The sequence below is a fragment of the Mangifera indica genome, chromosome 13 (assembly GCF_011075055.1).
Source record: "Mangifera indica cultivar Alphonso chromosome 13, CATAS_Mindica_2.1, whole genome shotgun sequence".
Classification (NCBI taxonomy): domain Eukaryota; kingdom Viridiplantae; phylum Streptophyta; class Magnoliopsida; order Sapindales; family Anacardiaceae; genus Mangifera; species Mangifera indica.
This window is the reverse complement of record NC_058149.1, coordinates 11,846,479-11,874,267: the sequence shown is the minus strand read 5'-3', so window position 1 is coordinate 11,874,267 and position 27,789 is coordinate 11,846,479. Positions and strand designations below refer to the sequence as shown.

Below are 27,789 nucleotides of genomic sequence, written 5' to 3'. Positions count from 1 at the left end.
AACATTTAAACAATACGTTTTCAAGGTTTTGATCAGCATAAAAGAAGGATGAATCATGAAATATGGTTGGTTGTTGGCTGCATTACATCTATAATTGCTTCGCCACTTGCTTTACAACACTCATCCAGCTCAACTATATGTCTATCGGCGTGATTTCTTCGTTGTATTCAGAACAGCCACAGCTTCCCCCGTGAGCTAACCATCTTTAATTGATTATAACTTTTCCGAGTTATACATCTCCATTTAAGACTAAAACTTTGGAGAAGAAGCTGCCAACCCCCATCACCATATATATTGCATGGACAGAAAGTAGACGCCTTGATGATATATGCGTACATAATTAAGAGCGATTGTCAGGGATATCATTATTTCTAAATGAACTTGTGAGAAGTTTTGACTCAACCGCGCTAAATTTATCTAACTCAAAGTTGTGTTTGATTATTATCATTAATAAAATATCATTAGGCAATATCCTCAAATATTTCCTTAAATTGACATATATATATAACGATTGTGTAAATCAACATATTACAAAGAGACAAGGAAAAAAGTGTAGCAAATCGAAGGTGGGAGCATTGGTGGGGAAATGATAGGGCCAAGATTACAATGAATTAGAATATATGGACTGAATGAACAGTCTAATGACGATGGTTAGAGTATACTCACCCACCCTCAATCCACGCCGCAAAAGCAATGTTGTGAATTTAGATGAACGGGGAGATTAGGGCAATAATAGTGATTCAGTGAAAAACAAAAGAGTGGCCATGACAAAAATGACAGTCATACAAAGTCAAGTAGCAGAGTTCTAGTGATGAAACTATGCAACACCCACATATACATTCTAACGGCAATTTAGTCAATTCGTTTGATTGATGCTTGAATGTGATTTGAAAATGATTATAAAATGGAAATATGAGTTTTTGCTTGGTGAATGACTATTCAAGAAGGACATATGCTCATTATTAATCCCTCACTTAATTAGCCTATCATGTGGACAAAGAAACCGAATTGCCACATTAGATGAAATTGATGGATGCATGACCATGTATTATTAGAGTGCACGACCATAACACTCGTTAGAGATAAAATATTATTTAAATCATGATTTCACAAATTTTGAGAGATATATCATATTCAATTGTCACCGAATAAGTATGACAGATATGTTGACTCGACAACCTTTTTCTTCCTTTTATTATGGATTGTAAACCATAGATTAAGTTTGAGATTTTTAGTCGAATCTAATAAATGTTGTCAAAAAAGATATATTTTATTTATGGTTACTAGTCATTTCACATCAATTTTAATATATCATTTATTCTAAAATATAAAATATTGTAATCAGTTTTATAAGATTTATGTAAAAGAAATTGATTCATGACATTTAAAAAAGGAGAGTTTTTTTTTAGGGTTTATATCATAGACAAATGAATAGTTTGTTATCATACGATAGAGAGAAATGGTTTTCGTATTTGATTTTAAAAGTATTTTTACGACAAATATTTTTAAATGGTAAAGAAGTGACGTTTATTTAGAGAAAAAGGTTTTTTTTTTGGGTAAAATTGTAATTATCCCCTTGCGTAACTACACAATGCCGTATGAGAAAACCAGCCCAGGCCAAGGCTCAGCTCAGCTGAAACAGATTCGGTTCCCCGCATTTAACCGGTAAGGCCCAATATGGAAACGTAGTTATCTTCGCGTTTTGGCACCATCCCTCCCAGATGCCACCAATCATTGGGACAAATTCAAACCCTTGAAAATTAGGGTTTCATTATTTTCTGTTCAAATTCCAATTTGTTCCCTTTGATTTCTCCATAACTGTAATTAGATATCCAACAAACCACCCATTAGGGTTTTTGGCATGTCAAAACATACATATTTTCCGAACCATACCAAAAAATTTTAACCTCTGTCAGTCAGGGTTTGCATTATTTTGAATCAATCTATCTGTACTCTGGCCGAAATGGACAACACTGAAGATGATGCAAGGTACTCTTCAAACCCCTATAATTTAAATCGCCAGAAAATCCCTTCATATTCTCGTCCATTAAAAAACCGCTTCCAGTATGAAGAAGATGATGAAGATGACGAATTCGATGCTTACAATGAAGAAAAAAACGAAGAAGAAGAGTATGGTGTTGAATTTGGTGAGACAAATGGGCATCGCCACAATTTCAAAGAAAGCGAGAATTTTGAGAGATATCCAAAACGACAGAAGGTGAGAACCGCAGTTTCTAGTTATCAATTCGCTCCACGAAGTGTCAAATTATCATATGATTGGAGCGAGCACGAGGCATTTGTGTTGCTTGAAATTTGGGGAGAGAGGTTCTTGCAGCTGGGGAGAAAAAGTTTGAGAAGTGAAGATTGGGTTGAGGTGTCAGAGAAAGTAACAGAAGCGTTAAAGACTGAAAAAACAGATACCCAATGTCGGCGAATGATGGATGAACTGAAGCGGAAGTATAAGAAGGAGAAGGTTAAAGTGGAGCAAATGGGAGTAAATTCTAGTAAATGGGTGTTTTTCAAGAAGATGGATATGTTAATGGACATGAGAAGAGAGTGTGGCGGGTTAGCTTGTGGGCTTGATTCTGGTGAGTTTGTGTTTATGGATACTAGGGTTTATTTGGATCGGTCTAATGGATTTGATGAAATGAGGGATAGTCCGACTGAATCGGAGCTGGAGGATGAGGAAGAGGATGAAAAAAATGAGGAGTCTTCTGCTTCATTGATGATGCTGGCTGATTCTGTGAATAAATTTGGGGAGATATATGAGAAGATAGAGAGTAGCAAGAGGGAACAGATGATGGAATTGGAGAGGATGAGGATGGACTTTCATAGGGAGATGGAGTTGCAGAAGAAGAAAATTTTGGAGAGGGCGCAGGCTGAGATTGCAAAAATCAGGGAAGCTGATGATGATGAGGACAGTCATGATGATGATGGTGAAGGTGATTCTATGGAGAATCTTAGTGAGTAATGTTGGTGAGTGTCTACTTTTTGTTATACACACACACACACACGTGCGCGTTATTTTATCTGATGCATTCTACATTTTACTATAGCTGCATGTCACACTATAGTTGGATATTTATTGGTACCTTTGCTCCTGCCTTTGATCTAATAGTCCTAACTGTGTACTGACTATGTTTTCTGGGGAAAATAGCAGGGTGGGAATATTATTGCATTTATGTTTGTCCTTTTTTTCATTATATTTATGTTCTTACCTATTTTAGTTAGCTTTTCTGTCTTAAACTTAAGAATGACATAACTGACTTACCATCTCATGAGCACAGTGCTTCTTGAAAGAATACATCACATTGACATCATGTTTTTTCATTTGCTGCCATGGGAAGAAGTGCTGCTATCTTTCTTAGCATCAAATGGAGAGATAACAAACCCAAACTTCCATCCATGAACTGACACTGAGCGACCTGCTACCATTTACTTGATAGAACTGAAAAGATTCATAGAATTTTCTCAAATTCAAGACATTTTTGATCCCTAAGAAATTAGTGGTATCCTATTTGCTCCTTTGAGTGACATTTTAGGCAGCCATCTGACATGACTTCTCAATGAACATAGTGAATATTGTTAAAAGTTTGAATGTTTAGTTGTTTAATTTGCATTTTTGAATGAACTCTCTATTTTGAAGGTGTGTATATACTCTGCACTATTCGCTTCTGAAATGTCAGACACTGTAAAGAAGAAGTAGAATTTTCTTTAGCTTAGAAAGTTTGAAATGAAATTTCTTATATGCAGGCTGTAATATGGGTAATCTGAGAATGTTGAAGGAATTGGATTAGGCCCTTATATTAAATATATCAGAGATTTTGAAATGATCGCCCAAGAGCTGGCAATATCCGTTTACCCAACATGACATGACATGAAAAAATCGGATTAGTTGATTTCTTTCACACGAAATTTTGTTTAGGCCAACTTGGTACAAATTGAAACTAAATCAGGTTGTGTTTAGATTGACATGAAACCAACCTAAACTCACCCAAAATTTAGATAATTATTACTGTAGTAGAATTTATTAGGGGCAGATTGTAGAAATATTAAAAGATAAGAATTCGCAACAACTAAAATTTTTTGATATTACATATAGTTGTATCTCTATGTAGTTGTAGTTGTTCAGAGTATTCTTGATTTTTATTAAAAAATCTTATTTTATTTTTGAGTTGTAAGAATGAAATTTGATTAATAAGATCATTGTCATGTTATAAAGGGTGTTGATATGTAATTTTTTAGGTCATTTGTCAATAAAAAAAAAGTGTTATGGTGTGTGTTTTGTTAATAATAGATTGGGATAATTTAGAAAAGAAATTGAAACACTAAAAACACTCAGGAGAGTGGAAACAGTGGATGATTTTGGTCAATTCCACTTATTTCAGGTGAACCTGGATATAGTTTATGTTGGGTTAAGGTTAGAGTTGAAGGTTTTTAACTCGAAATTTAAACTGACAGGATCTAATGACAGGAATTGTCAAGTCTAGATCACCCTGCACACACTGGCAGAGTGTATATGTAGAAGTACATTTGACCGTTTCTCTTTGTCTTCTTTTTTGTGTTTAGGTATTTTCTCTTCTTTATGAATTAGTAGTCATTGAAAAACTGTAGATTATCATAGAAACATTGAGTATTTTGTTACCATTGTTTGAGGTCATATGAAAACTATGATCATCTCTTGTTGATAGGACACATGTTCTTGGTAATGTTTGTCCTCTCAATAAGGAATTGTGCTCATCTTTTTTCCCTTATTTTTGTCTTGTTCGCTTTCTTTTTAATGTCCTGTTGTAGTGATTTTGTCCACAATCTTCTTTTTGGTATGTAGAAAGAGTCTGAGGACCTTTGCTGATTCTTGCATGGAACAAGTTAAACTTATGGAAATGACCTATGAGATTAATGGAATCTTTATTGACCTGTCATCTGATTCATTGGATTTACATTTTGGACTATTCTGGGTCATCAGATCTTATTCTGTGTGTCACTTGAATCTTGATGTATATTTTTCATTTTTGGATATTTTGGACTGATTATCTGTTGGGATCTGTCATTTGTTTTACAAGATTTCAAAAAATCTTGGTATCAGTAATATAACAATTCTGAATGTTATTATTGTCAGAAACTGAAGTTCTTGAAGATATGATGCCATCCAAATCTCTCAGCTTTGTGAATGCAGCTACCAGGGAATTCATTAAGGTCTTATGATTTGTGTAATGTGATGGGCATGGATGTTTTATATCCTTGTTCTAGTGTTCCCCTCAAGATTGGAATCTGTGAAAACCTGTGTTTTATTGGCTAGTACACTCTTTCTATTGTAAATGCTTTTCACTTTTGATACGTTTTCAAGTAACATCATTTTTTGGATATTCACAGTCTTTCTGTTTGTGTTCTCAAGATGTTTTCAAGAATTATATTACACCAGCTCCCCTTATTCTCTATGTAATATTTGAAATTGTTAAAGTTCTTGTGCTGAGCTTATTTCGGACAAGTTCGAACTAAATTTATTTTGGAGCTTGAATATGTTTGGCTTAAATTTAACCCTACTTCAAAATGATTATTATCTGTGTGTAAAAGTTATAACCCGAACAACTCAGGAGGAGGATGTGTATGAAAAAAGAGTTACTTGATGGTTTTCTATTTTCTATGATGTAATGACGAGAAAGGGAAAAAGATCAAGTTTTAAATTTTTTGTTTAGTGTATGGACGCCATAATTTAGCTAGCCTATGAAGGAGTAAAATAATTGTGTGTTGACCATGAATGTAGTCTGTAATGCGATGCAACAGATAATTATAATATTTCTAGAAGTTTTCTTGAATGAACATCTTCTTTGATTATTAGCAAGTGAAATACAAAGCCTTCACTGTTTCCTCATTTTTGTTGCAATTTCAAGGCTTACATGCATAATAGAATACAACATTCATGACACTGTCAAAAACAAGCACTGAAGAGTACATGGAAACCAACAATGGAGCTTCCCATAAATGAACATCCTTGCTCATCCTAAACTCAAACAAACACTCAACTAATCTCAAGCTCACATTACTTAACAAAGCTATCCCCAGAGCTGTTTGTCTTCTTCCTTGCAATAGCTTCTTTGCCTTCAATAATGACTCAATTCCATAACACTCACTTTCCAACACTGATAATACTCTTGCCAAGTTCCCAATAACCATAACCTGTGCAAAGCCCACACAAAATGGAATTCCTATAAACCCTACTGCACAAAACAATCTCAACAATCTTGATCTTATTCCATATGCAAATAGTATCTTTGGCAACATTGTCAAACTGGTAAACAATCCTCCAAATAGCCCAACATTAATCACTGACTCCCAGAAACTTGTATGGATTAGTTTTATCCAACTCATCCCACTTTTAAATAAAAGTCTTCTTCCATCAAGATTTACTCCATGGTAACTGTCTGAAACTGCTTGAATAGTGGCAGCCCTTCCCAAAAGCGAGAAGGTGATGGTGGAAGGAAAGCAAATGACAAGATGAAGTATGGTTTTGGAGAAGCTTTTGGACAGGGGATGTCCTAGTAAATCATGTGTGAGGTTGATGGTTAACGAGGGTATTTGGGGAAAATGGCGAAAGAGAAAGTGGGAAATGAAGAGAGAGATTGGGAGAGGAGAGAAAAGGAATATGGAGATTGAATGGAAATGAGAATGGTGGAGAAGTATAAGTCTGATGGATTCTCTGAAAATCTGGGCTGTGTTCATTAGATACACTGACTCAAAGAGATTTGGATCACTTCTTGTTCTTGGCATTGTACAAGTTGATGTTGCAGAAGAAGAGTAAGAATTGAGAAGGTTGAGTGAATGAGAATCAATAGGTAAGGCCAAAGGGGAGGAATATGATGATGATTATATATCAGTTTAGGTTGCTTGATTGCTAAAATATCATCATTAAACAGGGTTGCTAAGGATGGTGATGTCCCTGTCAAACAAGTTTTGGGATTTTTTAAAATGCTATTAATCATGAGAATAGTGGGGGAGTTCTATTAGTTTTTGTAACGGTTACTATTAATATACATTTGAAGTTGGTATCAACTTTTGAAGGTCTTTCTAAGCTCCAAAAAATGCATGCATATAATTGTTCTTCACTGAGAAAAACCAAGTACAAGTAAATGCATGAGAAAAATAAAGGTAAAATTAATGCGGATTTGGAGTCAAGAATATATTAACTGCTCTTATAACCTAAAGAAAATGTATTGTGACGTCAACTACTCTGCCAAAAATAAGTATTGGTTTGTTTTGTATAAAAAAATTGATGGTTTTGTTCAGTATTAGGTACAAAAGTCATTAGGAAAATGGTTTCTTTGATTGAAGCAGGGCATCCGAGTTAAAGTTAAAGAAGTATCAAATTCAATCGCAGATTGGGGAAGTAACATAAGCCTTTTTAGTTTCAACAAGCAGTCGACTATGGTGAATACCGCAAGTGTAGCCATCTTTGGCTTCATGTCATTGCTAAAAGCAAGCAATGTTTCTTCTGCTGAGGCATAATAAGGATTTAGCAACGTGGTGAATTTGCTGAATGAGGCAAGAAGTTCGTCAAGAGTGTCGGTTCTAGTCCATACTGATCTATTCTAGATATTGAGATCAATCCTTCTATGCATTCTTGGGGCAATTCATCTTCATCAGCGTGCTCAAAAAAGGCAGAGAGAGCCGCAACTGATGGACCAGCAATGCACTCAAACATATCTCTCCCTAGCCGAGGTAAAGGCCTTCATAGTCCTAGATCGATTCATTTGCCCAATCCATCTGCTTGGATTCATATCGATCGGGCGGCCAAGTTGCCTAAAAGGAGTGATCTCGTTGTTTGCAATGGAGTGAAAATGCTGTGAGAGGTACTCTCTAAGGAGATCTTCTCCTTCATTGATTGCCATATTGTTGTTTATGAACTCTTCTTCAGTAATGATTTTCTTGACTTGAGGATTGTGTTGATCAGTATTAAGCATGATGAGGGAGTAGAATAGTATGAACACTGAATCGTTGCTAACAAAAATCTTTCTGAGAATGCTTTGAGAATCCGCTGAATCTTATGGGATTCTCCGAATGTCTCTAGATAAGTTTGAAGAGCGTTGTCAAGGACCATGCCAGAAAATTCAAAGGTTTCCGTGAATTCTTTCAGAACTTGAATGTGGAACTCATCACGGTCACCACCAAGAAAATCCCCAATGAAGTTTTTGTCTAGTACATGAGTATGGCGAAAGAAGAAAGCATAGGCTTTTGGAACTGGAGGATCAGAGACTAAATGACAGTTTTATATAATTTGATCAGATAAATAAACCCTTTAACAGTTATCGGACCAACAACCACACAATCAATATTTCTATTTTGTGCATTTGCCATAGCCTTACACCGTGTACCCACGTATCAAGATTATGATCTTTTGGTACCTCTTCCCAGTAGGGTCTGTACTCTGTAATTTTGTTTAGATGTTCAAAATATATGTCAAAAAAATTTAATGATATATATCTAGTAGCAGGGGACTATCACAATAACTTCAGTGCAATTACTTAACCAAGAAAAAAAGATCGCTTCAGTGCTATTATAGATTTTTCCTTTAGGTAGATAATAGACATTTTCAATTCAAAGAAACAGTTGAGGAAAGAAGGGGAAAGAATGAAACATATCACAGCATCGATGCCCTCATTTTTCTACTTTATAAAACAGAAAAAAGTTAATATGTAAATGATCCACCGGTTTCCATGATGAAATATAAAGATGTAATAATTTCAAACTAAAATTTACACTGCATTTTCTCAAACAGCAGAAATTAGGTGTATATAAAAGACAGAAACAGTGGTTGAAGCAGAGTGTCACATGCCACCAGTCCTTACCTCGGACCCGCTTTTCCTTTAATTGTGCAATTGATATGAGCTCTTTATCTCATGCCACAAACAAAACAAAGTATCATAAGCATCCTCCTCTGTGCAATCAGTGTCAACATTCCGTGAAAAATTCACTATGCCCTTCAACCACTCCTCATGAAGAGTTGAGAATTCTGATCTCTGTTCACTCGATTTAAAACTTTTTCCAATTGAGTTTTTCATGACTAGGCTAGCATGTGAGGCCACACCAACCACCTTTTCTGGGACACCAGCCATCATGGCTACTTTCAATCCATAGCTCTCTGGGCATGCTCCTGAAGCAAGGCAGTAGAGAAAAACCAGCTCCTCGTCACTTTTCAAACTGTTTTCAGTGTTTGACTTGAAAGCACAAGCCATATGTTGCAGTGTAACATGTGGATGAGAAGCAAATTCTTTTGTGAGAGGATGGTAATGTGTTGCAAATAGCAACCGACAATTAACTTTTTCAGTGAGATGGCGGAATACCTGCACAAAGAAGTCAGGAACAATCGAATGATCTTAAGACTAGTACAAAGATCTGCAATGAGGTAGGTCTTGAAATTTTGACAAATATTTCAAGGAGTTCCAAGATTAGAAAACTATTTATTTTTATCTATAAAGACACAGGAAAAACTCACAGCATATGCGATGGCATATCCGTCAAAAGTGCTTGTTCCCCGACCCAATTCATCAAGAATAACCAATGAATCCTGAGTAGCATTTTGAAGAACTGATGCTGTTTCTGTACACTCAACAAGAAATGTACCTACGAAAAAAACAAAGGTTGTCTCCACAATCAAACTCAACTTGAAGAGTCTGCATGTATATATACCTACTTGTGTGCATCTATGCATTATAAGATTCAGATTCAGATAACAACACACTTTCCTTAAAGCTTTCTTTGAAAGTTCAAGTTACATGAAATATAGTCATTGAAAACTCCATCAATTGCTTCTCCTTATAGTTCACAGGATAAAACGACACTACAACACATATCACATATCTTCATACAATAATATAAAACAAAGAATCTTCACATGAAAAATGTCTTGTTTATTTTCTGACATATACTTACTCTCGCCTGTCATGATTCTATCAGAGGCACCAAGCCGTGTGAAAATGATGTCTGTGATTGAGAGTATGCACATCTCACCGGGAACAAAACAGCCCAGCTGCAAGTCATTAGAAAATTAGTGGTCTACAGAAAAATAACACCGGCCAATAAATTTTTTTAAATAATTGTTTATTTGCCATCACAATCGTTTAGCTTCTAAACAGGAGAGCAAACCTGGGCCAATATAACAGCTAAACAAGTGGCTCGCAGAAGTGTTGATTTTCCACCCATGTTTGGCCCGGTCAAAAGCAAATTACGAGGATGATAGCCATCTGAATCCTCACCGAGGAGTATGTCGTTTGGGACAGGCAGTCCACTCTCTCCAAGGGCATATGGATGCCATAGTCCTTTAATTTTGAGTATGGGTCCTCTGCCGTCCTGGCTCAAAGCTGTAGTTTTTGACTGAGGCAATATGTGTGGTCTACACATAGTCCCACATGATGTGCTTGCAGTTACGGCAAAAGATCTTAGTACATCTATACAACTGATAGAATGAATAACTTCAGACCATTGATCAGCTTTCTCTATAAATAACTCAATCAGAATAGAGAGTGTTTCAGCATCCGACTCTGTAACATCATGGTTCTGGTAAAACATGTCATGTCACTAATGTGCCTAAATATCAGTACATAAGTAGAAACTATAATCATAGCCCAATTAAGTGTAAGAAGCCCTGAATTTGTACATAGCTTGTTAAACAGTTTGAAGTCAAACAAATAATAATAGCAATAACGTTAATTAATAATCTGAGTCAAATTCAGATAGGCATAAATAGTGCCATCTATCTATTCCTTTAAAGGATTATAAAACATATGAAAAGGGGAATTGCAATCATGGATAAATTTAAGAAAAAATGTATAACCACTAATAGCCCATTCCAATATGCTGAATCCATTAAAAAGAATATTCCAACATAAAAGATGCAACTCAGAGACACAAAGAAAAACTTAATCCAATCACCTATGGAGCATTGTGCACAAGTAGAGACTGACACAGACCTGGTAATTTGGGAAGTCACTGTCTATCGCTGCTTCAAACTGAGCAAGAAATGTATTCAGATCATGACTACCATCTATCACAGGAAGTTTAAAAACTTTTGATAATGACAAAGCTATATGCCCCTCCTTCTGTAATAGCATTAGCAAATCCATACCAATCCTCAGGCCCTTCACAAGAGACCCAAATGCTTTCACCTGCACCAACAATATATATTACATACTTTGATCTAATAAAAAGGTGTATTTGGTAACATTGAAATATGATTTTCTTCACATTTTTCACTAATCACAGCCATTTTCAACTATCACAACAGTTCTTTCCATGCCTACTAAAACAAGGCAACCAATCATGTGTTTTCTTTTTTTTTTTGTTTAATGATTTATTTCATGGCATCTTCAAAATAAATAAGTTGCTATCATTACTTTTTCATATCTTAAGCCCTAATCGAATTATGAATTTATTTTACGTAAATGCAAAGATTATTATATTTAAGCCATCAATACATTCCTTAAACCTTTACTGCAGCATTTTCACAGCAATTTTATATACTGAAAAACTGGATGAGAGACCGGTTCAATACAATCCTTTTATAGCTAGCTAGTTTTCTTCACATATCCACAATGGCAAAACAATCTATCTTCTTTAGGAGAAAGAAATTTCAGAGAAGAAACCTGATCTGAAATTAACAATTCATTACAATAACATAATAGGTATAAAGGAGATGCATAATGGTTTTGATAAACAATGTGCCTCAAACAAATTTGATGGAGGGCATAATCTATATTTCGAGAAAACTTACTTGCTGCTTCAAAATTTTTTTCCCTATTAAGGGCAACGCAAGAGAAGCTGATGCCTTAACTCTAATCCCCACCCTGCCAAGTAACCTCTCCAGGTCTGGAAGCTTCCGTAGATACCGAGCAACAACCAACATAATTTCTGAATGTGCAATTAGATCTTCAACTGCATTGAGCCTACTATTAATGCTGTCAACATCTTTCAGTGGATGGCAGATCCAGCTCCTCAACAGCCGCTTACCAGATGATGTTACACAACTATCAAGATATTTGAACAATGTACCTGGAACTCACAGTAGTAGAACTTTTGAGGATTAGTAACTTTGAATGAGATACTGGGATAAAATCTTCTCAGAATGGCATCTAATTAATAGCTAAGATATGCAAAGACTTGCCTGTGGAACCACCATCATCATTGTTACTAAATATCTCCAGATTTACCAGTGTCTGTCCGTCCATTCGGAGGCAATCCTTATAAACATGATATGGTAGTATGGTTCCATTTCTTAAGACATCATCTAGCTGCATGAAAATAAGAATAAATTAATCTTTATAAGCAGAGCACAAAAAATGAAAATTAAAGGGGGACGCATGCAAGCATACCATCAACCTCGATAGATGACAAATAAGTCCACCCAGAGCACTTAAAGAAATATTATGCTGCATTACACAGTCAAGTGCATTATTCCATGGACCAGAAGACCCTTTGAAGTAACCCTTTGACTGAATCAAATTGTTAACTTCAGAAGCATCCACAAAATCAGTAGTGGGTGTGACTGGAGTTAATTGCACAGCTGCATAACCTGTAAGAGAATTAAAAGTTGACGCTGTATTCTACTTGTCATAATGAATGCAGTAAGTAAGAAAAAACACAGCTGGTGAATGATTCATCAAAATAGCATTCATGTTAGATTGTTGAGAAATAAACCAAATATGAATTTTCTCATGATAAAATGCTGACGGCTAATTTAAGAAAAGAGCTAAGCAATAAGAAATTCAGAAAGGCAAACAAATAGACAGGCAAACAGCAGCACTAGAACAAATTGCAGATGAAGCAGATAGTCTTGCTGATATTTACAACAAAGCATAGATCCATATGTAGGTGAACAACTAGCATGACTTGTAAAACATTAAACGTTGTCCAACACATTCCTTGTCACCAATTCTTCATTCACATGGAGTATGCATAATTAATTTCAAGCAGGAAAAGCTAATAGAATAATTTGCTTGACAAGTACAGGCTGAACATGTGAGAACATCATTTTGTAGCTCTGGCAACGAGCAGCAATAATGCACCCAATTAACCATTAATAGCTTAACACATTATCATGCATGCCCCAAACATCCAAAGAGATTTAGTCATGTTAATGGTGAGGCATTGCTAATCAATCAGCCCTAGAGCAGAGCAAGAGTCAGGCATATTCCATCCTTTCTGCATAAATAATCATGGATTCACAAATCAGAAGAGATTTAGTCATGTTAAAGTGAAACAAAATAGAGCTGCCACACAATATCAATCTTTTTAAACGTACTGCATGGCGATAAGGTGCTAATACAATCGCATTATCTCATATGGACATTTTTACACTTGGATTAACTAAAAATGAAGGTGTAGGTATTTGACAGCTACTGGAAAGAACATATAGATGATCTAGTTATATAGCTGAGTAACATGAAATTACACATCAAATTTTAATGAGATATCTAAACAGGCAGAAAGGCAGATATAAGTCACACCTGCTAATGAGAACTTTCTGATAGCTTTCTGAGCTTCTTTGCAGAGCCCTGAAGTATTAAAAAGAATTAAGCTGAAGTGATGGTTTCCATCAATAACTTACAAACGGAATTTGTTCAAATGTCAAAAGGAAGAAGAGAAAGGTCCACCTCCACTTTCATATATTACTTCTTTAGGTGAAACCTAAAACCAATCACAGCATCAGAATCCCAATTTTGATCTTTCAATTAGACATTGTAGCAGAACATCAAAAGGAAAGAGGTCAGAAGAGCATACTTGCATCAATAAAGCCCCCAAAGCAGCACATGAAGTATCATCCTTGATGGAGCCAACCCAAAACCTTAGAGCAGCACAATCAACAAAAGCAAAACCATAGACAACCAAATCATTATTCAGCCCATGGTTTCCCTGGAGACAAAACACAATGCAACACACTTAAAAGATGTACAACCCAGAGCCTCCACATCATACAATAATAAGAAACACCATTAGAAAAAAAAAATTAATTAATAAAAGTTGCCGCCTACGTAGAGTTAATATTAAATTGTCTATTCACTTTCTTTAAAGCCGCCACAGTGAAGAATATACATTTCATCATGATCCAAGAATCGGGCAGGTGTCCTGTTCTAACCTCAGTTATTTAATTCAGTGACATTATAAGAGAAATCAGGATGTTATATATATTTATCATAGGGCTTCATATTATGCCATTATGAAATTGGCCCAGCAATAATTGTTGTTTAAATAAGCACCTAAAATCACAGACTCACATGCACAAAATTTCAAAAAACATGCGAGAGAAAAACAGGAAAAAGCAAAAAGTTAAAAAAGGAAGAAGATGCAATATATATATATATACACACAAAAAACAAGCACTGGAAGTAAATATAATAAGAAACCGCAAAGGCGATATTTTGTGGTCGTCGTCCATCATCATCATCATCATCATCATCATCATCATCATCATTATTATTATTATTATTATTATTATTATTATTATTATTATTATTATTATTATTATTATTATTATTATTATTATTTAAGAAAAATTGATGTTTTGCATCCATAGGTAAGAAAGACAACTGACAGATCACCATTACAGACCTCTTTTATAGCAAGAAGATGAACAGCATCAGGCCCAATATTACCGTCGATTGCAGTTGATGGCGTGACTACATGTACTAACTTTCTTGGAATTACCTAGAAGTCAAATCAAGATGTTTAGACTGTTATCTAGACAGTCGCAATACAACATATCAAGAAGGTAGGAAAAAGTAAAAGGGTAGAGATGACTAAAATAGAAAGAGTATAATTTAAACTGAGATGAGAGAATATATAGAAAAATTAAGAACATCAAAAAAAGTGGCACCTTTTAGTTGAATATGCAAGCTGCATAGCTACAAACATGCTTAACTTAGTATGGCTGATTAGAATAAAAATACTCAACTTGAGAACCTAAATGCACACTAATTGCAGATTTCACATCTTCTCAGAATACATTAGAAGAGAGAAAGAGGATAGAGGCATTATGCTCATATGCACCACAGACCACACGTGCAAGTCAGGACCAGAAAATGCTTCAAACTTTAAAAAACAAGGGCTTGGGTTCAAACATATACCAGAGTGATAAAAATAAAGGGATCAGCAAGAACAAATCAACACTTCTTGATTACTGTAAAGGAAGCATTGAGAAGGCAAGTGAAACATGGCAGAGGGAACATCAAATCTGCAAAGATTAATTAGAATTATCCTTTCTAAGAAAGGTAAACTTACAGAATTTGCTCTGGCTTTTGCTTGTGCAGAAGTCTCCAACTGCTCTATTCGCCCAACTTTATATCTTCAGAGGAACAAAGTAATTAATAAGTAAACCATGACATAGTACACCAGGAAGGCAATAAATGAATGAGTCCTAACTTGATTTTGATTTCAGTTACCATTCCACAAGTTTACTGAATATGGCAGATATTAAAGTTTTTAAAGTGAAACTCATAAAAGCTTTTATTTGTTTTCTCTTATTATACAAAAAATATTAATTCCTGCATAAAATACCTATATCAGGAATTGTGCAAACTTTTACAGTCTCCAAAGGCCTATATGGTAGATTACAGCATCTCAGACAGTCATTTAACAAGAAGAAGTAACTATATAATGAAGTTACCAAAAAGCGTAGAGTAGAGCTAGAAATGTTTATAATAAGGCTGAGCAGTTAAACATTCTTACCCACGAGCAACAAGTTTTTGAACGGCATCATCAATTCCGCTTTCAGATATACCAACCTGACCATAAGGAAATAACTTATTGCATATCCAGGAGATGAACAAGAGGAAATGAACAGAAAAGATCAAGGTAATAATAATATGAAGCCAAAACTCATTCACCTGCCGACATTTCCCAACACCGCTTAATGTAATTTTCCAATCAAGCTCTTTATGGCCAATTTCAGCATCAAGTTCATAGAGCTCATAGAATTTCCCCTGTAATGATAATGAGTTGGAGCATAAGGCAAGCTTAATTTCAAAACCCACAAACCCTAAATTGTAAAATGACTACAGCAGTATATATTTCCAGAAATGCTAAATCATATCATAGATAAAATTATTTTTCCCATTGATATACCAAACAGGAGGGACTCCTGAATAACTAAAGCAATATAAGTCAACATGAATATGATCTTGTCAACCTCAAAATAACATAATCTTTCTTTTCTGTATTTTATTCCTACGGTCATGTAATCCATCTCAGTACTCTTTTGATGGCACTAAGAAGGTAATTGAAAGAAAAGTGACTGAATAGTCATCACAAACTACAGTTACCCCAACAATTGGAATTAGAAGTAGTTGAGAATATATAAAATGAAAACGGCTTCAACTAACCACTTTAAAGAAAAGCAAAACATCCATGTATTGACATTTGACACTCCAATACTGTTTTTGAGATGCTGACATATTCTTCAAAGCATCTGGTGGTATATAAAGCGTATTCTTGTCATAAAGTGAATCAGCAGGCCTTCTTCCATTAGCATCTCTAATATGAGAAGGGTCAAGCCACTCAAACTTGCTAGCTGTATAAGCTTCTTCCCCATGGTTCTTAGAACAAGCAACAAAATCCTGAAGAAGCTTCACCCTTTTGACAGAATCCACCATTGAACTATCCTTCATATCTCCTACCTCAATAATAGTCTCTTGAATACGCTTTAATCGAGGAAGAACACGGTGTGTACCCGGTGTCTCTGGACCAGGGATTTCAGCATCATTTTCACTATCCAAAACACTTCCTTGATTAACTATCCCACTGAAACTAGGCATATTGTCCTTTACAGGACATTTAGTAGCTGCTCCATGTTCACTGATTGCTTCAGAATCACCAACTTTACCAGATACAGAGCAAATATTAGAAGAAACGCCATTCGATTCACTCCTAAAAAATACAAAGATCATCAACAAAAAAAACATTGTGATTTATGGGCCTATGCAATCAGCCATGGCAACATGCAATTTGCATTAACATATGGACACAGCTTAAACGTCTTTAATCTAATAACAAGCCATGACCTGAAAACAAACAAGAGTAGATATAACCAGTTCCCAAGTCATAACCATGTTTGCCAGGAATTTTTGTGTTATGACATAACATATCAATTTTATAAAAAGTGAAATATCGTTGGCTCGCTAAATCAGAAAAATACATGAATGCGATTGTGCAAATAAAAAATTATCAAACCAACGGAACTGCAAACATGGCAAAGTTTCAAATAATCAAACCAGGAAAAAAGCCTAAGAAGTTCAAGAAAGAAAAATACCTCGTGTTAGCATTATGCCCATTATCAACCTTCACAAATTTATGCATGATACTCGAGAAGCGTGAGGATCCTCCTTTGGCCTCTTCATTCTCCTTGAAACTCATCGGTAAAATCTGACGTGGTACTTTCTCCGGCGGAGTATCGACTCCTCTTATTTCTAGGGACGAGACATCTGTAGGTGGAAATGTCGGCTGAGTTAGAACGGCACCGTTCAAATTCTGCTGCTTCAACGAAAGCGGAGTCTCTCTCCGATCGCCATGCATGTCTCCAGCGTCTGAGCTCCGAGCCGACGGGGCCCATTTCTGAAAGAATGAGAGAATCGATTTTTGGCCCTGCATTTTCGATGTATCAGAGAGAAAAGCCGAGTGCGAAAAGTAAAGTGAGCAATTGGCGCCAAGTTTTGCCTCGGGAGTCCTTTAATCTCCAAAATGGCGCCTCAAATGTGAATCTATACCGTTGGTTTCTAACACGTTTCCTAAGCCGTTCGATTGATCAACCAAGTGCAAAGTCAATAATACCCACAACTTTAACCAATATAACATAACACGTCATCAAATATAGCTGATATTCATTTTCCTTGAGGAGCACGCATAAATAGCGTAAGGCCAAAAGACTTATTCCCACCCAAGGTATAGTGAAAATCAAAAGTCCACCCTTTGACTTTCAAAAACCCAAACATCTACCCAAAGCCAAATTTCTATTAAAAATTTTAATTAAGGTTTTAGGTAAAATTATCATTTATAAAAAAAATTAAAGTTTCATCACATTTTCCTCTCTTATATTTAAAAATTTATATTTTTTTCTAACCTAAAGTTTAAAAAGTGATAAAAACCCTCTAAAATTTGTTCCTTTTTCTCCGACATCGATTTATTTTTCTCTAGTCTTCAGTCATTCTCTCTTCCCCCTTATCTCTCCTTTAGTCTCTCTCTCTTGCCTCTTCGATTGTCTTCAATTAGAAATAAAAACAAAATTGTCTTCGTCTCAAACAAAAACGATCAGTCTTCATCGAGACAAAGACGATGTGTCTTTATTTAAGACGAAGATGATTTGATCTTTTTCTCTAGCCAAAGATGGTAGGAAAGGTAAGAGAGAGAGACCAGAGGAGAGATAAAAAGAGCAGGGAGGATGGCCAACAATTGAGAAAGAATAAATTAGTGTCAGAAGAAGAGAAACAAACTTTATGAGAGTTTTGTCACTTTTCAAACTTTGAATTAGGGAAAAAATATAAGTTTTTAAATATGGAGGAGGAAAATATGATGAAATTTTAATTTTTTTGGTAAATGATAATTTTATTACTAACTTTAACTAAAATTTTTAATAGAAATTTGGTTATAGGGGACTGTTTGAGTTTTTGAAAGTTGAAGGGTGGAGGTTGAAATTTCACTATACCTTGGGTGGGAATAAGTGCTTTGGCCATAGCTTAATTACGAAGCAGTTATTTTCATGGTCAATAACTTCATCCAATAAAAAGCTACCACGTCATGAATTTGACAGCAAATTCTTTCCCTCGCATCTTCGAAGATTGCAGATCCTTCCAGACCATCTCACTCTATATAAGGAGCATCAACTTTCAACTCTCCCGCAAGGAGAAGATAATCTTTCGTCTCATTGTGCTTGTGATAACGATGCCGAATAGATATCCAGGAGCGATCACACAGGATTGGGAGCCTGTGGTGCTGCACAAGTCTAAGATCAAGGCTCAAGGGTTGCGAGACCCGAAGGCGGTGAATCAGGCCCTGCGGTCGGGAGCGCCAGTCCAGACGATAAAGAAGTTTGACGCGGGATCAAACAAGAAGACAGCGCCGGTAGTGAACGCCAGAAAGCTGGACGAGAGCAACGATCCAGGAACGCTGGAGCGTGTGCCAGGTGAGGTGAGGCAGTTAATCCAGAAGGCGCGGCTAGAGAAGAAGATGAGCCAAGCGGAGCTCGCAAAGCTGATAAACGAGCGGCCTCAGGTGGTTCAAGAGTATGAGAATGGAAAGGCTGTGCCCAACCAGGCCGTTTTAGCGAAGATGGAAAAGGCCCTAGGCGTTAAGCTAAGGGGAAAGACTAGCAAATGATTGTAGAAAGGACAACGTAAATAGTTGCACGTATCTGTTGTATCGTGTTGATCGTTTCGTTCTCTGCATTTCCCTGTGTACTATGTCAATGGTTTTTCCCTCTTCAGGCTGAAGAAACATTTGAAAATATGCTTGTGCAGTGAATAATTGCAAATTTCTAGATCTGAAAATATGCTTGCGAAAATATAATGCGCATGAGATTATTGTAGGCTAGGATTATTCGGTCTAAATTAGAGAAATATACAGCCCTGGCACTGACAAACTCATTAGCAAAGACTTATTCTTTTAAGATTTGTCTTTTAACATTTGAGAACCAAGTTTGTTCAGAGCCAAGGAGAATTATAAATGGGAGTTACAACAGACTTGACTTGGAGATACTTATGAAGAGCATCCAATCCCAAATCTCTTCCAAATCCACTCATCTTGCACCCACCATAGGGGCAATCATTGTCGAAAGCAAAATAGCAATTGATCCATACAATCCCAGCTCGAATTGATCTTGAGACTGTGTTTGCCACGTCTATGTTCTTGGTTACAATCCCTGCTGCTAGCCCATATTTAGTATTGTTGGCACACTTGATTGCCTCATCAATAGTCCTGTGATTGATTGAACAATGAAGTTTAGGTCATCAGGAAATTCTCGAGGGAAAGAAGAAAAAGCCGGATATAGACTTCATACTTACTTGAACTTCATCAATGACATCACAGGACCAAAAATTTCTTCTTTAGCTATTAGCATGTCCTCCTGCACAAGTTGAGATATTTTAAGGTAAAATAAAAGAATCATCAGTTCAAGAAAATATAATCAAGATTTTCCAAAGGTTAACTGTTGATAAATTTTACCTTAACGTCAGTGAAAATTGTAGGTTCAATATAATACCCCTTCTCGCCACAAGGCTTACCCCCTGTTAGCAACGTGGCTCCTTCTCTTTTTCCATGCTCAATGTAAGAAAGAATTCTATCGAACTGCTTCTTATCGACCTTTTTGCATAATGTCAAAATTTTCTTTTCAGAATTTGGTTGGTTTTAATGGCTAAACTTACTGAAGAACTTGAAATTCATCACTACTATATACAAAATAGTAACCTGTGGTCCTTGACAAACTTTAGGATCAAAAGGGTCCCCAACAACCCAAGCTTTGGCCTTCTCCACCAATTTTTTGACCAATTCATCATAAATTCCTTCCTGAACGAAGACTCGTGAACTTGATACACAAATTTCTCCCTATATAATTCATACCGAAAAATAGAGCATTAGCCAAATATGGTCTATGAAAATAAATAAATACTATATATACCTTGTTGTACACGACACCCAAAAGAGCAAGATCGGCTGCTTTATCTACATCAGCATCATCAAAAATCAAGAGAGGCGATTTGCCTCCTAATTCTAGTGAAACAGCTTTCAAATTGCTTGCTGCTGCAGCCTGCATCACTTTACGTCCTACTTCTGTAGACCCAGTAAAACTAACCTGTAGGTTCACCAAATTTAGAGTCTACTCTTGCAAAATTAGTGAAAGGTGATTGTAAAGAGTTTATATATATATTGTCTCACTTTATCAATGCCCATATGTGAGCTAATAGCAGCACCAGCAGTGGATCCAAATCCAGTTACCACATTGATCACACCATCAGGTAAACCAGCCTGAAACGTCAACAGCTTATTAAACATAAGTTTGATCATTTGGAAGAACTTGAAATTAAGTAGACAAGGGATCTTACAAGCTTGGCAAGACGGGCATAAAAAAGAGCAGAAAGGGGCGTTTGTTCAGCTGGTTTGATGACCATGGTACAGCCAGCGGCTAAGGCAGGGCTAGCCTTCATGAAAAACATGGAAGTAGGGAAATTCCAGGGGATAATATGCCCTACAACACCGATGGGTTCAAGCAAAGTATATGCCTGAAACTGCCCTGACATTTTCAACACCTCACCATGAATTTTATCAGCTGCTCCAGCATAGTAACGAAGACTGTCGGCAGCCAGAGGAATATCCACCGCCTTACCCCTGCTGAACAACTTTCCAGCATCAATGCAATCCAATGCTGCTAATTCTTCTATGTTTTTATCAATTAAATCCGCAAATTTCATCATTATCCTTCCTCTTTCCTGATCCATCACCAAATTATTATGAAAATGATTTTTTGTATGATTATAACAATAACCATCTCATAAATAAAAGAGCAAATATAACATACAAAGCCAGACAAACGTGGCCAAGGACCATAATCAAAGGCATAGCGAGCAGCCTTGACTGCAAGATCAACATCCTTCTTATCTCCTTCAGCAATCCTGGCTATCACCTCTCCTGTTCTTGGATCTATTGTCTCGAATGTTTTGCCTATTAAAAAAACCCTTCATTACTTGGTCTAAGGACGCCAGTGACTTTGACAAATTAATTAATCAAGAAACTAACCAGTATTAATTAGAATAAAATAATTCAAAATAAATATTTGACTTTATCATATGATCTCTCACTATATCAAGGAAGAATGCCTCATTAGCCGACTCTATTGATTGATAAATATATAGGAAAAAATCATAAAAGATACTGCAAAGTCAGACAAGAAACCCAAATTATTTAATATTTAGGAAGCCGTATATCGGCAAAAGTTAGCTTATTCTTGTTTTTTTTTTTTTTTTTCAGTAAGACATATGAGAAAAAAAGGTAAGTGAACAAAGCAAGTAAAAACAGCTAGAACGTGAGCAAAGGTAAGCCTGAATAAGGGAAAATCTTTGTTGATACATATTTTCTCCATTTCTCTGTATTTCACCACACCATAAGCGACATACAGTGGAGCTAAGATAGATGAAAGAACAAATAACAATAAAGAAATTGAAAGAAATTGAAAGAGATGAAAAGGGTGAACATCTGCGATGAGAAGAAAACCAGAGAGGATGAGAGCAGAGGCGAATTTCTGTTCATAGAGCAAAAACAAATATGCACAGGAGAATCAGTTCACTTCAACAAGTACAGATAAACTATTTTGACCACCAATCCTGCATCTAGCTAATTTGGTAAATTAGCTTTGTTAAAGCAAGTGGTGTTTAAAAGTAGTGAACGACAGAAAGTAAAAACAAGTCATACATGCGAAAAGCTAGAATTAACCTCAATTGATATTGGAGGTAACAAGCAAAAGAGGAAGGAAGAGAGACAACAGAAAAACCTGAAACAGCATCAACAAAATCTCCATTGATGAACAGCTTAGTGAACTTTATGTTGGGGATGTTAAACTCAGAAGTTCCATTGGGAAGAGTCGCCATCTTTTACGAAGTCTCTACTCTAGCTGATATGACGGACGGACCCTCGTGATTGCTCTGGGTTTTTAAAACGCATTGGCAGGTAGTATTTGTAGGCATGTGATAACATTAAATATATAAATATAGAAAAAGGTAGTCATTCAAGACTTGCTGCTACAGCCAATGACTGAGTTTCACGGCATTGTAGCTTCTTGGTGAATACCAGAAGTAACCTGACTCCTGCTTACCGCGAGAGGCCATCAATAAAGTTGGAAATACTTATTTTAAATATATAATAAATATATATTTAATTTATGTTATTATTAATTAAATAATTTTAAATTAAAAATAAAATAATTATCACTAAAAATTAAAACTAGAGATGAACATGAAATTGTATTTAATTAAGTTGAATAATTTCATATATCACTAAAAATATTATTATTTTAATTAAGCTGAAGTTATTATTTTAAGTTGTGTAGGCATTATCATCTCCCTAGTTTATTTGTTTATTTTAAGATATTACAATTAGTGTCGGTGAGGACCGTTCAACAATGTTTAGTTGGTCACGTTCATCCAAATCCAATCCACCAGCCTTATGAATTTCAGACATACGGAATCAGCATGGTCAAAATTTGAAAGCCGGGAATCAAATTCAGCTTCTAAACATATTATAATGCCTCTATGGGGGGAGTCTTAACCATTCCCAGATTTTATTCCGTAGTAGTTGTAAAAATAAACCAACTTATTCAAAAATGTAATGCCAACTACTATTCTACCAAACAAAATGATCAATGGTCAGACTAGTGCTTCTTACAAACTATTGTGTATATGATGTAGATTGATAAGAGGACACTAGTGCAGAACTATACTCACCGTAGCCAGTCTGCGCTATAAGAACTAACGGGTACTACTGGCTCTGAACACATCGGCAGCCATATTGTCTACTGGAAGAGCGTAGTGTTGTTCAGGGATAGCAGCTGAACTTTGAGCAGGGGGTACACCATAAGTTGATCCATACTGAGCAGCAGTAGCACTTTCATAGACAGTTTGGTTAGGATAGTTGTATGGGAGAGAATATCTTGCAGTCGAGCTATGTGGTGTTGGGGGGGGGGGGGGGGGGGGGGGGGGGGGGGTGGGGGGGGTGGGCGGTGGTGGGATTGGGGGGCCCAAAAGATTGGTTAAGTGTTTGAAAATTTGGCTGCTTTAGCAGGCCAGAAGGCAGGTGGTCCACTGCTGCGACTACTGCCAGGACCATGGCCTCGCTTATTTTGGGGTTTGCTATTGGTTGCTGAACTCTTCTTTCTTTCTGCCTTGCTCTTGTCAACCTGAGCAGCTTGCTTCCTTAAGCTCGCCATAGAGAACTCTGATTCAAGCATATGGTCTACCATGCATTTAATGATGGCTCTGATGGAATTCAATTCCAAATTGCTTGACTCCTCCTGGCAGTACAATAGTGATCATATTATATTGGTTCTACTGCATGTAATGGTTAAATAAATTTGAAAAAAAAGTAAAAATCACATACTGTACAGCATTACTATAATTGCCTTTCTTTAATATGGTTGTAGCATTCTTTTTTGAATTCCGGAGACAGGACTTGAGCAGAGAAACGGGAGGAAATCTTTCAGTTAAGCCAGACTCAGAAGCAAAATACGCTGCCTCTATCTCTTTACCACTCTTCAATAATTCATCAATTATATCTGCAAAATTTATATATTTCGTCAATCAGATTGGGGCAATTCATAAAATTCTGATGCAATTGACAGAAATGCAACTAATCAGAAAGTACAAAACCAGAGAATTCATCACATTTTCTTTTAGTTCATTTTTTTATGAATAATAGCAGTCCCTTTTAAGCCTTATTTTGTACTATATCATCCCTCATGAGAGGTTAGATTTCTTGTGCTGAAAGCAAGAGTCAGGAGATAAAAATCCCCCACCAATTTTGAGAGTGGATCCAATTAGTTTGAGTTTGAATAGAAAAGGGGGGAGATGGAGTGCATGATGGATACAGATGGGTGAGGGAGATGATAGAGGAAGTACTAATCAAATATAGTAAAACAATTCATACAGCCAGCCCTAATACACTTAACACTGAGACTCAACCAAGTTAACAACAAAATAGAGTAAACTCTCAAACCCGATAAGGCATAGATCATTCTTTTTCATATTATTTGGTTTTTGTCTCCCACTCAACATATTAATTTTGATGATTTGAATTCTATAATCTAAAATAAGACATGCTCAATATATTGCAACAAGCTACACCATAAATACACATCTTTGATCCTTGGGTTACACAAATAGATACCACATAACAAAAGAGATTATAGAGACCACATAATGAGATACATAATTTAGTTTATTTTTTAAAATCAGAGCAATTGCAACTTAACACAAAGCAAATGATAATCCTGGTTTCCAAAATTGGAACTCTAAAGAGTATTAAGATGTGTGGACTGTGAACTCATGCATATTTCGAAAAGGTATACAACATGAATTACTTCTAAGTTTAGATGGCAGCAAGAGTCTGTCTGCTCGTATAGATGTTATGCTGCAACTGAGAGAAAGGGAAAGGATTATATATATTCTCACAGAGATTTTAAAAACCTTGTTTTCCTGGACTTGACAATATTGTATCTGATAGATACCTGCAATCAACAATCCAGCAATTCCACAATTCATCAAACAAACAATTCAATAATCAGAATGAATGAAGAAGAAATTAGAGTGGTTTGTATTGATTGGTGATATATCTATATAAAGAACATCCAATTCTATTACATCCAACAAGTAAAAAGGGAATCGAAACCCCCTCCCCAAGCCTGGTATTTGAGAGACCAGGTTCTCTCCCCTAAATATTTTTCAAATTTTCCTGCTTCCCTTCTCTCTCTCCAATTCTCCCTTTTTTTCTCTCTATTTTTCAAACCTTCTCTAGCCATGAGTCCATGCTTTTCCAAGTGGTCCTAATTCTTGTTGTGCCGCTACCCCCATATTTGTTTTTCCACCGTTTGTACACTTTAACTAACCAAGGGTCTAAAAGTATCTGCAAAAGTGTAATGCAGGTACAATATATGCACACATGTATGTTAGGATGGAAATCTCAGAGTACAAGCAGATTTTCCAAGGGATCCCAAAGAAGTAAAAAAATCCTCACTTCACCAAAAACTCTTCACGGTTAAAGTATAACAGTGGTACTAAAGTAACACCAATTCTAGTTCTAATTAATGATTTATAAAAATTCCTTCACAGTTGAAGCATAACAGAGGTAGTGAAGCAAGTAGCACCAATCCTGCTTCTAACTAAAGCTAAATCCACTCTTACTTCAGACCAATGAAGAAATCACGAGGACAACTCCTGCACAGTTTATATGACGCTACATGCATTCACAAGAATACATGAATCACATATGTCAAAGTAAGCATAATAGTGTGTCCAATCTTGTCAAACTAACGTACAAAGAAATTTCCAAAGAAAACACACTGTTGAAAACTCAATTTTTTCTGCATCATTGATAGAATATCTAGAAAAGAACTTCCCGACAAAACTACTTCACCAAGGCAGAAGAAAATGCAACATTACGCATTCCAATGTGATTCTTAGGCTACTGAGAATACGACAATATTGATCCTGTCATCAGACTATTAAGTATTAACAGATATCTTATTCTCTCATTTGTCTACCCTAGGACATTTGAATAGCTACATTTTATCGCGGTCATATACAGAAAGTTTTCACCCTTTACAAGAATATATAAATAGCAGTTTATTAAAAAAAGGATCATATCAATCCAGATAACTCTTTTCTTCAAAGTTCCAAAGAACAAACCTCCCATTTTCTCGCCAAAACCTAAACATGCTGAAAGCTTAGCCATATCCCTTCTGGAGGCAAAGTCCAAAACCAATTTCCTAAGGAACTCGTTATCAAACCTTGAACTCAATCCGAAACCCACCACCATTTGCAAAAACATAACAGCCTCCGCGGGACCAAATTCATTATCCCAAGTTTGCTCCTTCCACCTCTCCAGAATCTCCGCCGCTCTCTCCACCACGCTTCTGGCAAACTCGGGGCCCACGGCCTTTTTTTGGTTATTTCCTTCCAGAAACATGGCTTGAACAAGCATTCCACAAGCCCACCTTTTATCCGTAACCCCAACTTTATCCATCTTTTGAACTAAAACTCCTCCACCGCGTCCAGAAGCAGTCTGGGTGGGTCGACGCACTCCGTCATGCCCCAGAAATCTCAGAGCGCAACGACATGGATTCTTTTCGTTTCGAGATGATGAATTTTAACAGTCCAGAGACGTCCATTTTACGACACAAGGACTTTAAGGTCTCGGATAGGTTGGTGGACTTGGCGGGTTTTTGAAACTCGGCCAATGCGGCTTCTTTTTTGTCGTTGAGGAGAGCGACGACAGCTGACTCGCGTTGGGGGATTGAGTTCTCGCGTTGGCTGAGGGATTGCAGTATTTCGCTGGAGGTGGGGTCTAAAGAGAGGAATTTCAATTCTAGGGATTTGGACTTACGGGAAAAGGACTCTTGTAGAGAAGAGAAATGGGAGGTTTGGGTTTTATATAACTGAGTGCACGAAGATAGAATCATTCGTTGCGCCGCCAGGTCGTTGAAGAATTGCTCCACTTGCCTGTTTTGATCGATAACTCAGTCGCCATCGTAAGAAGAAGCCTTTAATGGTTAACAATAATAGGAGAAAAGAAGAAGATTTCTGCCGGATTCTGCCTAAATTTGCTGGCGTAATTCTACACTCTGTGAAGCATGAACAGAACGAATGCTGTCGTTTCATTCAAAAGCTGCAAACGATGCGGAAATACGATGTCGTTTATACGAGGAATTGAATTTACTGGTACTTGTACTTGCCTTCAAACAGAGACTGTGACTTGACGCATGATGTTAACCATGAGTTTACTTCACTAGACATAATAATCCAGCCGCAAATTCGTAAATTTCATTTGCTGAACAGGGATAAATTTTTTTTTGATAAAGATAAGGATGAATATAAAAATAGTTGAAATTTTTACCATTAAGAATGAGCCCAGATTAAAAGTAAATATATTTGTGTTTAAGATTTAATTTGAATTGAGTTAAATTTAAATTTAGTTTAATTTATATAAAATCAAGCTCGAGTTTGTTTTTAAAATACTTGAGTTTAGGTTATCTCAAATGGTTGAGTTTAAACGTAA

The 27,789-nt window shown here is 36.3% G+C and overlaps 4 protein-coding genes and 1 pseudogene across 4 annotated transcripts; 2 read left to right on the top strand and 3 right to left on the bottom strand.

Moving 5' to 3' along the window:
* The first annotated feature begins 1,663 nt into the window (after positions 1 to 1,663).
* On the top strand, positions 1,664 to 5,366 carry LOC123194542 (trihelix transcription factor ASIL2). Its single transcript, XM_044607783.1, has 2 exons — positions 1,664 to 2,976; positions 5,120 to 5,366. The coding sequence occupies exon 1, from the start codon at positions 1,964 to 1,966 to the stop codon at positions 2,969 to 2,971; it is 1,008 nt and encodes a 335-aa protein (XP_044463718.1). The 5' UTR covers positions 1,664 to 1,963; the 3' UTR covers positions 2,972 to 2,976; positions 5,120 to 5,366.
* A 3,260-nt stretch (positions 5,367 to 8,626) lies between these two features.
* Positions 8,627 to 17,691, bottom strand: LOC123194541 (DNA mismatch repair protein MSH7). The gene is made up of 17 exons (XM_044607782.1): positions 17,294 to 17,691; positions 16,368 to 16,911; positions 15,873 to 15,968; positions 15,715 to 15,770; positions 15,268 to 15,331; positions 14,599 to 14,694; positions 13,771 to 13,902; positions 13,644 to 13,677; positions 13,497 to 13,544; positions 12,363 to 12,562; positions 12,155 to 12,281; positions 11,765 to 12,042; positions 10,965 to 11,159; positions 10,141 to 10,551; positions 9,928 to 10,024; positions 9,491 to 9,618; positions 8,627 to 9,338 (listed from the first exon to the last, which is right to left on the bottom strand). Exons 1-17 carry the CDS (start codon positions 17,629 to 17,631, stop codon positions 8,862 to 8,864), a joined length of 3,321 nt encoding a protein of 1,106 aa, XP_044463717.1. The 5' UTR covers positions 17,632 to 17,691; the 3' UTR covers positions 8,627 to 8,861.
* Positions 17,692 to 18,854: 1,163 nt separating this feature from the next.
* On the top strand, positions 18,855 to 19,480 carry LOC123194677 (multiprotein-bridging factor 1c). Its single transcript, XM_044608014.1, has one exon. It carries the CDS (start codon positions 18,919 to 18,921, stop codon positions 19,351 to 19,353), a length of 435 nt encoding a protein of 144 aa, XP_044463949.1. The 5' UTR covers positions 18,855 to 18,918; the 3' UTR covers positions 19,354 to 19,480.
* A 45-nt stretch (positions 19,481 to 19,525) lies between these two features.
* On the bottom strand, positions 19,526 to 22,814 carry LOC123194676 (aldehyde dehydrogenase family 2 member C4-like). Its single transcript, XM_044608013.1, has 9 exons — positions 22,517 to 22,814; positions 21,548 to 21,690; positions 21,075 to 21,458; positions 20,908 to 20,997; positions 20,651 to 20,824; positions 20,440 to 20,577; positions 20,197 to 20,334; positions 20,037 to 20,098; positions 19,526 to 19,950 (listed from the first exon to the last, which is right to left on the bottom strand). Exons 1-9 carry the CDS (start codon positions 22,611 to 22,613, stop codon positions 19,677 to 19,679), a joined length of 1,500 nt encoding a protein of 499 aa, XP_044463948.1. The 5' UTR covers positions 22,614 to 22,814; the 3' UTR covers positions 19,526 to 19,676.
* Positions 22,815 to 23,258: 444 nt separating this feature from the next.
* Positions 23,259 to 27,555, bottom strand: LOC123194678 (annotated as a pseudogene).
* Between the last annotated feature and the right edge of the window lie 234 nt (positions 27,556 to 27,789).

Bases quoted from the DNA above. Each gene is read 5' to 3' on its own strand.
- LOC123194542 (XM_044607783.1), top strand. From the start codon at position 1,964: ATGGACAACACTGAAGATGATGCAAGGTACTCTTCAAACCCCTATAAT.
- LOC123194541 (XM_044607782.1), bottom strand. From the start codon at position 17,631: ATGCAGGGCCAAAAATCGATTCTCTCATTCTTTCAGAAATGGGCCCCG. The intron at 12,282-12,362 runs GTATGCTTGCAT...ATTTTCATGCAG, and splicing joins GTCATCTATCGAGGTTGATG to CTAGATGATGTCTTAAGAAA. The intron at 10,025-10,140 runs GTTTGCTCTCCT...AATGACTTGCAG, and splicing joins TAGCTGTTATATTGGCCCAG to CTGGGCTGTTTTGTTCCCGG.
- LOC123194677 (XM_044608014.1), top strand. From the start codon at position 18,919: ATGCCGAATAGATATCCAGGAGCGATCACACAGGATTGGGAGCCTGTG.
- LOC123194676 (XM_044608013.1), bottom strand. From the start codon at position 22,613: ATGGCGACTCTTCCCAATGGAACTTCTGAGTTTAACATCCCCAACATA. The intron at 20,578-20,650 runs GTATATATAGTA...TGAATTATATAG, and splicing joins TGGGTGTCGTGTACAACAAG to GGAGAAATTTGTGTATCAAG. The intron at 20,099-20,196 runs GTAAAATTTATC...CAACTTGTGCAG, and splicing joins CAATTTTCACTGACGTTAAG to GAGGACATGCTAATAGCTAA.